The sequence below is a fragment of the Micromys minutus genome (genome assembly GCF_963924665.1).
Source record: "Micromys minutus genome assembly, chromosome: 23".
Lineage (NCBI taxonomy): Eukaryota > Metazoa > Chordata > Mammalia > Rodentia > Muridae > Micromys > Micromys minutus.
Window position 1 is genome coordinate 3,861,882 of NC_137958.1, and position 10,790 is coordinate 3,872,671.

Consider the following 10,790-nt stretch of genomic DNA (forward strand, 5'->3'; position numbering starts at 1 on the left):
TGGGCTGGGAGCCGCCCCGGTTTGGGGTCCCCTGGCGCCGGGCGGGCAGTCCGAGGTTGCCGGATTTAGCTGAGGGTAGCTGGCCTGCTTTAACTGAGTTTTAGATAAACAGTTTTCAAGAGAAGGAATGTAATCCGGAAGAGGGCGGCGGCTGAGCACTCTCCAGAGAGCTCCAGAAACACCCTCGCGTATTTGAAATTGCACTCCAGCCAGTGGCCTTTACTTTCTCCCGCCGGAGTTCATAATCTAGAAGTCTGATCAGAAATTCCATGTCAGACCCTGGTGTCGACACCCTTGATTCCAGCACTTAAGAGGCAGAGGCAGGATCTCTTGAGAGTTGAAGGCCAGTCTGGACTACAGAGCTAATTCCAGGACAGCCAAACTACACAGAAAAAAACCACCTCCCTTTTTACCCACCCCCACGAAATTCCTACGAGGTAGGAACACCGTAGTCTCCTGGGCCGAGCATCCGTGTACTATTGCACAACAGTCGCACAAAACACAACTTAGGGGCCAGCAAGATGGCTCAGCAGGTGAAGGTGCCAGTCACTAAGCATCACCGAGTTACATCTCAGGGCCCACAGGGAACAACCAACGCCTGCATTTGTTCTCTGAGCGCTGTATGCAGGCCCCGGAGAATGTGCAGCTCCTCCCCAAAGTAGGAAACTGTAAAACAAAATAACCCTCCAAATAAATCGAGGGTGGTTTAAAATCTGCGCTTGAAAATCTGGGAGTGGAATTGCATAGGTGGAGAATAATTTGTGTTTTTAATAGGCACCAGGTGATGCTGTATCTGGTCCTGAGTTTCTTTCCCTTTGATCCCATTTGTCTTCAAAAGTCATTACTTAAATAATTATGTTTCTTATAAAATTATGGCTCTTTTAGTTTGTTACAGAAGTTTGCCACCACTTTCTAAATTCTCACTCTAGCAAAGTGAGATCAGTCAATGAGCAGAATGTAGTGGTACATGTCTTTAATCCTGGCATCTCAGTGGCAGGGAAACAGGCAAGTTTAATATGACCAAAGTCCCTCTCAAAAAACCCAGTGTGGCCAGGGAGGTGGGTCAGTGGATAAGAGCACTTGCTATGTAAACAAGAGGGCCCAGGTTTGAAGTCCCAGCACTCTGGTAAGGGCCAGGCTTCCCCTCTATGGATATAAGACTTCATCTCTAAGGACAGGCCCTCTGTGCCTTCCCTTCAGGATTCTTTCTAGGGACCTGATAATGAACAAAACTAAACTAAACATCAGCTGCGTTCACACACACCCCTTTTTCTACATTTCTAATTCCTGTAGCAAACTTAGAAGGAAGCCTTCCTATTTCAAATGAGGAAGATGGCCTTTTAAAAACCTGGCCACATGAGGGCACAACCACACCCAGCTCCAGAGAGATGTTGCTTTTAATCATTAAAGCACCACCATGAACAGCATTAACTCATTTTATAAATGCCTAAGTAGGTCAACAAAGAGTAACTAGTTTGCCGAAGGCCATAAAGCTGTGATTCAGGAAACAGCGACTTGAAGATGCTGAAAGGTCTCATCTGGAGGAGGCAGTTCAAGCCTTTAATCCCAGCACTAGGGAGACAAAAGCAGGCAGCGGCCAGCCAGGGGAAACTGCCAGAGCCCCAGGCACGCCAACCCAGTGGGCTCCTTTAACACTTCTCTACACCTCTGTGACTTGACCCTCCTTTCTCCTAAAACTAGCATCTTTAACTGTTTTTGTGGCCTGTACCCCTTGAAGCTCTCTAGTCAATGTCTACCCAATCCTAAACTTCCCGTTGGTCCTCAGTCTCCCACATTTGGTAGGAAGGGTCCCCTTCTCAGAACCTAAGCTCCCACTGTCTTATGCAGGCACATTCATTTCCTGGCCTTGAGTCTCAGGTTCCTTGATCAAATTCAGTTTGGGCACTGGAGTCCTGTGGCAGCATAACTGGAAAGCAGACATGCGGGATGCTGTGCACTGGAGAGTTGCTGGGCTTTGAAGGTGGAGAGCTAACCTTCCCATTACAGATCAGTTCTGCTTTCAAGCCCATCACTGGAGAAGATTCTTAAGAGCTTTTTATTGGCAGCCATTCTTGCTTAAGTTCTTGCTTAAGCAAAGCCCAGCTACTAAGCAGAGAATCCTACTAGCAAATTAAGAGATTTAATTCATCTATGACTGACCTCCTGTGGATCCTAACAGCTATTTAAGGGGTTGCCAAGATAGAAATGGATGTTGTAAGAGAGAATTTTAGCTGTACTTGTTTTTCCTGCAGTAGAAATAACATTATTCCTTATTGAAGATCTGTTAGCAAAACAGAAATATGCTTAGGATCCCCCCCACTTCAGTGAACGTGGGAATTCAACAAGATTTCTGTGATTCTAATCTAGAAGGAAGCAAAGAGGCATTACTAGTTACTAGTGCCCCACCTCCCTTTCTACAGGACGGGCATTATTGGGTTAAAGCCTCTGTAATTGTTTATCAGATGAAGTAATGGTCTCCTTCAAGGACAGTCTTTCAAGAGCATAAGAGTTAGAAGCTCATACCCCCTTGTTTCAACCCTTTTGACACTTAGAACTTTTTGAAACATTAGAAACTAAACAGAATAAAGTGTTTTCCACTCCCTAATTAACAAGGCAACAGTCCTCAATTATCAAAAATAACCTGTTATTTTTAGGATCGAAACAATGACCTCACTTTCCCAGGCATGCAGCCACAGCTGCTCTACTGTGGGTAGGTCAGGAATGTCTAAAATTCACATATGGACTTATGAGGGATCTCTGCATAAACAAACAAGGTCTTTTAATAGGGGTTGTTATAATAAGGAAAAACTGTATACAACCAGAAAATACTGAGTGTATTCCCAACAGCTGGAAACACAGAGAATCTGTCCTTTTTGTTAAAAGCATTCCAAAGAACATTTAGAGCTGAAATAGTTTCTAAATAGAACAAATGAAAGCGAGTCTGCTCAGTGGCCTGCTCTTATTCTAGTTGCAGAAGTTTAAATGGGAAGAGGTAAAGCAGGATTGCCAAACTCTAGTGTCTGAGCTAATCCAGGGGTCACAATTCTGCAGGAATTATTTTCCAAACTGGAAGACAAAAGTCTAGGGCACCCAATGAGGGCTTTATCTGATTTCCCAGGAGGGAGGGGGAAATAAACAGGAGCAGGAAACCAGAATTGCTTTAAAAACACAACGGGAAGGAGTCGGAAGAAACCCTGATAGGATGTCATTTACCTCATTATCATGCTTAGAGAGAAAGACGCAAAAACTAAGTCAAGTGGGAAATAAGGCAACTAAGTATTTTATCAGAAAGTTTAATTATCATTCAGAAAAAATTGAGTGGAAAACTTTCTCTGAAAAAATATATTGACTCTGGGTTGCAGTTATTACAAAGGACAAGACTGTCTGTAAGTTAAATTACTTTACTCTCTCATCCAATGACAGAAAGTCCCATTTCCAGTCTGATTATAAAGGTACATGTGGCCCAAAGGGGCTGAGAATAAATACAAAACAAGACAGGCAAAGAGCAGGAAAGCTGGGGCATGCAATGGGCTCCAGGAGAGGGATGGCGGAAATACCCCAACAGCAACAGGGAACACGTGGCTGGACATCGCAGCTCCTCAGTCATCTTTGTCTTTTGCTCCGTGCTTGAGGATGCGTGTGAACTCGATGTAGTTGAAATTCCCCTTTTTGTCGATCGGGGCCTCCCTGTACAGCTCATCCACTTCCTCGTCTGTGAAGCGGTCGCCCATGGTGGTCAGCAGCTCCCTCAGGTAGTCCTCCTGGATGGTGCCTGGAGGACAGAGAATGGTGGATCGGAACACCCACACTGTCTCCACAGGCTGTATGTTTCCACCAGCCCTGGAAACCCCACGGAGACAACCAGATACTTAGTGGCCTTACTCTGCTCTGTGTGTTTACCCACGTCCTTGCTGTGGCTTCATCAGCACAAGGCTGTACCTACCATATAAGCCAATGCCACAGGTACCTTGTAACCTGCCACCTGACATCATTTTCATAAAACCCACATGCTGAAAGTAAGGTAATTACTTGCAGAACAGAAGCAGAATCCTGCGTCAGCCCTCATTTCTAGCACTGGGCATTTTCAGGGGCTCCCCGAGTAACTTGTATGCACAATGATTGAGAACCTTTAATATATTATAGGTTGAAAATAAATGAAACAAGTTTAATCATAAAACAAGAAACAAAAGACTCTGACAACTTCCTGGTGTGTGAAACTAACATACCAAGAATACATTTCCCACAAAGTGAGCTCAACAAAAATATGATTAGAAAATAATTCTACATAGTAAAAAAGATCCCTAAAATCTTAGAAGTGTAGCTTTGTAGAACTAAATTACTGACTCCAGCCAATTCACTTTATTGGCACTTAAGTCAACTGTGATGGGGAATAAGCGTGCAGCTGTAATATCTTAATCATGCATGTGTCCAGAGACAAATAGAAACCTTGGTGCATGGAAAGAAAGGAAGGGCTTAGTGTTTTTAGGAGCCAAGAGAAAATTCTACCAAAAAAAAAAAAAAAAAAAAAAAAACCCAAACCAAAACAAAAAAACCACACTCACATGTGCCCATGTGAGCCTCTTTTGTGGGTGAGAATCAGAAGACAGCCGTACTGTGGAGAGTCCTGAGAGCTGGAACAAGGAGACCATGCCCTGTCGGCTGCCCATGATGGCCCCTGGCACTTAGACTAGCCTATGTAAGGGGTCCGTCAGGCGTCTTCCCTCTCTACACACTTGCTGAGCCACAAGGCAGTGGAAAACGTACCATTGCTTCTCTCCTACTTCTGCCAACAGACTGGGCATTCTTGAAGCTAACACTTTCTGTTTAATGGTTTGTTTTTTGAGATAGTTTTCTTACTAGATAGTCCAAACTCCCAAATCCCAACTCTACCTCCTGGTTCTCACCCGATCCTCACCACGGCCCCGTGAAAGGGGTCAGATTACTGTCAATTTCATAAAAAACAAACCATACAGAACTACCAACATAGCCTGCCCAGAGTTCCACAGCTATGACACAGCAGCAGAGAGCCAGAGTCCAGGCTCTTCCCCGAGTGTTTACTGTGCTGTGGTCTACAGCAGTTTAGGAGATTGCTCTGGTCAGTTACTCATTTCACCCGGCACTGAGGCCAGGACCTTGGGGAATTAACTTTTAAATAAGAGTAAACGTTTCCCAAAAAGGTTTCAAATCTAATCAATGAACTTCTGAAAACTGATACTAAAGGGAGGACTGGTGAGTGGTCAGCACAGGCCAGAAAGCTGCAAAGAAAACCTCTGAACAGTGCCTAGTGCCGACTCACTCCATTTAAAGTCTCTAAGACCCTGCTCCATAACTAAAACACAACTCTGTAATTAAAGGTTACCCATGCTTACCGATCGCTTCCTCATCAAAGCAAGCGAAGGCATTTCTGATGACGTCCTCAGGGTCGGTGCCGTTCAGCTTCTCTCCAAACATGGTGAGGAACATGGTGAAATTGATGGGGCCCGGGGCCTCGTTCATCATGGCGTCCAGGTATTCATCAGTTGGATTTTTTCCTGAAGAAGAGGAGCCACACTCATAATTGTACTGGGAAATATACCAATTATTAATCACGGTAAACATTCTGGCAGGAAATCATTTGGGCACACGACAGCAAAACTAGGGAGGGGGCGTGCGCCCACAGAATCCAAAGGAGCCGGAATGTCCTGCAGTTGCAGTTAGAGGTGATTGTGAGCTACTGGGTGTGAGTGCTGGGCACCAGACCCGAATCCTGGTATAGTGCAAGCAGTATACACTCTTATCTCTCCGCAATCTCTTCAGCCCCACTTCCTCAAACAACAACCCACATACACGTAGGAACAGATACACACAGCCCTCCAAGCCAATCCAGAGATAGGTGATTATTCGTGCACCCAGTAGGAAACACTGCTTCATGAAAACTATGAAGGAAATTCTATGAAATACTCCAGCATTGCAAGTGAAATTACCCATTGAAGCCAGCATGTCGTGCAGGTCCTCCTTGTCAATGAAGCCATCCCGGTTCTGGTCGATCATGTTGAAGGCCTCTTTGAACTCCTGGATCTGGGACTGGTCAAACATGGCGAACACATTGGAGGTTGCGCGCTGAGGGCGTTTCTTGGTGGTCTTGGTCTTTGCCCTTTTGCTCGACATGGTGGCGGTTAAATCCTAATAAAGCAAGAATTCAAGAGGAATAAAATCAGTCCCTATGATTATTAAGTATGAATCACAATAGTGATTAACAAAAATAAGTGGAATTGTCTTTCTATACTCTTGAGACAACTCAGTCAGTGCCATGTTTCAGTGGGGTGACATAACTGGGTAAAAATGTCATCCCAACTAAAAGGGAAAAAACAGTCTTGAACTCTGAGTTAACTCTTAAAAAGTTGAAAGATTTTTTTTTAATAAGGATTCCGATCAACATCAAGTCAAAGCAAACAGCACATCAAGACTGCAGATCCCCACTACCACCATAGAGCTTAACCACAGGAGAAAAATAAAAACCAAGCAGAGTCTGCTTGTGTTGGGGGAGGGGAGGTGTAGATACATTGGAAACAGCCGTTCTCACACAAGGGCACTATGGGGCTGCTAGGAAAAGAATTCATCTTCAGAACCGTATCCTTCTGTAGCTCACACCTAAGTCCACTGTGTCAGAGAAGGGAAGTGCAAGGCTGACTGACTGAGCAGGTCTCCCTTCTACTCTCAAATGCCATCATTCTCTTCCACAGTCAGGGGTCCATGTCATTCAAGAACATTTTAATGAAAGGCTAATGTTAAAGCAAAGAATGTGACATTAATCACCAAGGCTAAGTCTTACTGACTTTATAGTACGTAGAACCTTAACAGGACTTTACACAGACCTGTTCTGGGAACTGTAGCTGCGCTCAACCACGAGATATAACTAAAGCACCTTAACATCATAGACACTGTTTGCTCTAATAAATTTATCCCTGTAAAACCTAAAGCCCGTAGTTATCAGACAGTGAGATCCTGACATACCATTCTTCAGAGCTGGAGCGCAGATGACGGAGTGCGGAGGCTGTTCAGCGGGCCTAAGACACTCCGGAGTTATATTGTCCAGGCAGTGCTAAAACAGGCACGACTGACTTCACTCTCTGACCAAGATAACAGTTTTAAAGCTTACGTTCTGAAAACAACATTCAGCCATGATTCGCCAAAGCACCATGCCCTTGCTCTAAAAATAAGACTGTGGCCTGCAAAGAATGAACCGCTACCTAGATTCCAGCACCCGAAGTGACCCTTAGAATGTTTCCTATCAGTTAAAAAAACAAAACAATTTCTTACATTCTTTCCTTGGTTACAACACAATAACAGACTAAAATTATGGAAACAATTGGAAAAGCTCAGTTCACATTGCTTTCTATCTAAGTCCGGTTTCAGATTTGAGAAGATATCTTAAAAGGATAGCCAGTCCCAACTCCAGTTGTCTACCCCAGAGTTAGGCGGTACATCAAAATGACTCTGGAAAGATGCCACTCAAGGCAATTATGTAGTCTCAAATTTCTACTTCTATTTATCCTTTTGGAGACTGTCTTTTCTAAATACCTATTGTAACCACCCATGAGTGTGTATTTTCAATCTAATGTTCTCTGGAGGCTGTACAACTTTGTATTCTTCCCTTTGGAGCTACATGGTTTAACCACCAGGCCACATGGAAAACGTCATTACTGTCTCTTAAACATGCTCAAGAATGTGCAGACCAGTACACATGTTCTAGTCCACATGCCTTTGCAAGTCAAAAATCATCTTCAAAAACAGCCTGTTTCATATGACAGTATTGTTTTCCTTCCCCCAATGATCCAGGGATGTCAGTTATTTGAAAAATTGATGAGTCACAGGTCAAATAGCTGATTAAGGCAAAGTTTTTAATTTACAAAATTCTCATGTAAAACTACATTAGATGGGGCTACTCTTAAAATTCCTTTATAAAAATGCTTAAAATGTTAAAAGTAACATGTAATTTTTAATAATATGTTTATTAAAATTTATTAAAAATCTATTATTTAAAGCATGGATGTAAAAATTAGCAAATGCACTACAAAACAGTTGAAAAGAGGTTTTATTTAGCATTAACATTAGCTTCACACAGAACTTTAACTCATCCCATATTTAATTCAATTTATTAGGACAGGCAAATTATATTAATGTATATCGAATGTCATTAGCACCAAACATGTATGTGACCCATCTTAAGGAGAAGTTAAAACACGGCAGGAGAGGAATGCAGTCCAATGATTGGTTACTTCTCATTCCAGAGGAATGACTCTCATGGTAAAACAATGCATAAAGGTAATGAAACAGTGAAGCAGGTGGTGATGAATGCTTTAATCCCAACACTGGAGGCATCGGGACCTGTGAGTCTCAGGCAGCCAAGGGTACATGGTGAGACCCTATCATCAAACACTGAGAGTTCAAAATGGTCCCCTAGAGGAAACTAAAACCCCATGCTTTATCCCTGGAAGTGACATCATCACTCTCTTTAGAATTAAGATCAGATGTTCATCTTACTTCAAGAAGTTAATTCTGTCCAAATCCAGTAATGTAAAGTTGAGCAAGTGACTCCCTGGGCCTCAACTCTTTCAAGATGACATTGATTCACAGGTCTCCACACAGAAACCTGGAGCTTCACAGCCATGACCAAACACCCATCTACACAAAACACCACCAAACTGCAAGCATGGTCGGAATAAGCTCAGGGAAAGGAGCATCAGAGACTGAGACTCTTTGAGAGTGGCAGTCTCCTCTGCTGTGGTCCTGAACAAGTGAAGCTGTAAAATGCGATGCTCAAGTTAGCTTAGAAAGATCCTCACTTTGAAGGCTTGGTGAAAGATCTTTGGTATGAAACTTGAAAAGCCCAACAAGTTTCATGTTTTAGCAGTTTACTGCTTAAGGAAGACGTCAGACTGTGAAGACAGCCCCAAAGAGGCCAAGGGCAACCAGATTTTACAGAATCTTTAGAAATGTAGAAGTTATAGAAACTATGGTAAGTTTTTAAAAAGCTAAAGCTGGATTTGATGGTTCATAAATTGGGTTTATAATCCTAGCCCTTGAAGCAGGAAGACCATCTCAAGTTCCAGGGCAGCCTGGGCTAAAAGGACACCCTAACCAAAGTAACAGACAAATAAACAACAATAACAAAAAAGCAGCCCATGAAACCTTTTAAGTAGGAAGAATCCATACTAAGATATACGAGATTGCCTAAATTAAATAGTAGCATCTCACATGCCTAAACTGGTAATGGATGTAAAAGACAGAAATTCTTAACAGAACATCTAAACTAAGCATACTTAGTACCTTCTAATAATAATAATAATACTAATAAACTCTTTTAAAACTGGGAAATATAACCTTTGGAAAACTCCCATCACAAAACCTCATAGTGTGCTAGTACCTAGGTACTTGGCTTACTTCAAAATCCATATCAAATCTGTATTATTTAATCAGTGCATTTCTTACAAGACGAGATGGGGGGGTGGAGGTAAAGACTCAGTTTTTTAAAGTATATTTTCAAGTTGGTATTTCAGTCTCAAGGAAAACCAAGTTTTTACTTCTTGGGCACACTTCCGGTTGAGAGTCAGCTTGGATCTTCCTGGACAGCCACACCCAAGAGTTCAGAGCACCTTTCAAAAAAGTCATTAGTTGCCAGGATTGACTTGTCTACTGCGCCTCACTTTTGAAGACAAAATGTTTTTCTAATTAATCCTCATCAAAGCCCATCCAGAAAAAAACAGAAAATACCAGCCATTTTCGTGGAGACTAGCTTCCATCACCTTTTGATACAACTTTTGCACATAAGAGGTTAAAACCTCCTAAAAGATCTCTAAAGTTCTAAAAATATAGTTTACACGCCTACTGACTCTTAACAGCACTCCTCTGTCCCCTCGGCAGGCAAACGAAACTCCAATCTCCTCTCTGTTCAATTACCACTTTAAAAAGTTCTACTTAGAGGGGCGCGCACTGAGCTGCAAATTTGAACGAGTTCTTGCCACTAACCGTAGCAGCTCAGCTCCAACGACAGTGGCCGAGGGTCTCTGTGCTACGGTTTATCTGGCAAGTTTACGTTAGCAACCCAACAGAGCTCCGGAGTCAGCTCTGCCGGGCTCTGGTTTCGTGGGTAGGCAGTGCTCCGAGGCGCGCGGCGCGGGCGAGCTAAGCTCCGAGTCTGGGAAGCAGAGCGAGGTCTGCGCCCCGGCTCCCGAGTCCGCGGCCGCCCGGGCTCTTCCCCGGCTGTCCCCCCGGCTGTCCCCGGCTCGCGGAGACACACCTGCCCAGGTGCGCTCCCCAGCCGCGGCTCCCGACGGCCCCCGCGCTCATCGCCGCCCCGCGGGGACACCTCCCCAGGCCCGGCCGTACCCGCCCCGCGGCCAGCCCCGCTCACCCTGCTCAGCCGCGAGAAGTGAGAGTGAACGTCTCTGCGAAGCTCTGCCGCCGCCCTCACAGACTCTCTAACTCTCCAGCCGCCCGAGAACGGCCACTTCCGGCCTCCGCTCTTAAACCGGAAGGAAGCCTAGCGGCCATTCTCCGTTGCCTCTGTGGGCCAGCCCTGACCGGAGGGGGCCTCAGGGAAGGTACCAGAGCAGATGGCGGGAGCACGGAGCCGATGGGAAGTACCGAACGTGAATCTTAGGGATGAAGAGGCCATGTGGAGGATCTCTCAGTCTATTTACTGACTCTTCGTCTTTCTCGCGCCTCTTTCTGAACTGTGATTCTGCTCTTCCCCCCCTTTCGGCAGATGGTTGCGCCTGTCCTGTAGCTCTCCTTTGCCCACATTCCAG

At 44.4% G+C, this 10,790-nt stretch overlaps 1 protein-coding gene across 2 annotated transcripts; it reads right to left on the minus strand.

Annotated features, from left to right (window-relative positions):
- Window positions 1-3,385: 3,385 nt before the first annotated feature.
- LOC308435796 (myosin regulatory light chain RLC-A) lies at window positions 3,386-10,552 on the minus strand. Of its 2 annotated transcripts, none has more exons than XM_080936538.1 (4): window positions 10,394-10,552; window positions 5,964-6,162; window positions 5,370-5,531; window positions 3,386-3,772 (listed from the first exon to the last, which is right to left on the minus strand). In XM_080936538.1, exons 2-4 carry the CDS (start codon window positions 6,145-6,147, stop codon window positions 3,600-3,602), a joined length of 519 nt encoding a protein of 172 aa, XP_080792664.1. In that variant the 5' UTR covers window positions 6,148-6,162; window positions 10,394-10,552; the 3' UTR covers window positions 3,386-3,599. The 2 variants fall into 2 exon arrangements, with proteins under 2 accessions (XP_080792664.1, XP_080792663.1); XM_080936537.1 differs by lacking the exon at window positions 10,394-10,552 and adding an exon at window positions 6,994-7,150.
- Window positions 10,553-10,790: the final 238 nt, after the last annotated feature.

Bases quoted from the DNA above. Each gene is read 5' to 3' on its own strand.
- LOC308435796 (XM_080936537.1), bottom strand. The intron at 5,532-5,963 runs GTAATTTCACTT...CCTCTTCTTCAG, and splicing joins CGACATGCTGGCTTCAATGG to GAAAAAATCCAACTGATGAA. The intron at 3,773-5,369 runs GTAAGCATGGGT...TCTGTCCTCCAG, and splicing joins CTTTGATGAGGAAGCGATCG to GCACCATCCAGGAGGACTAC.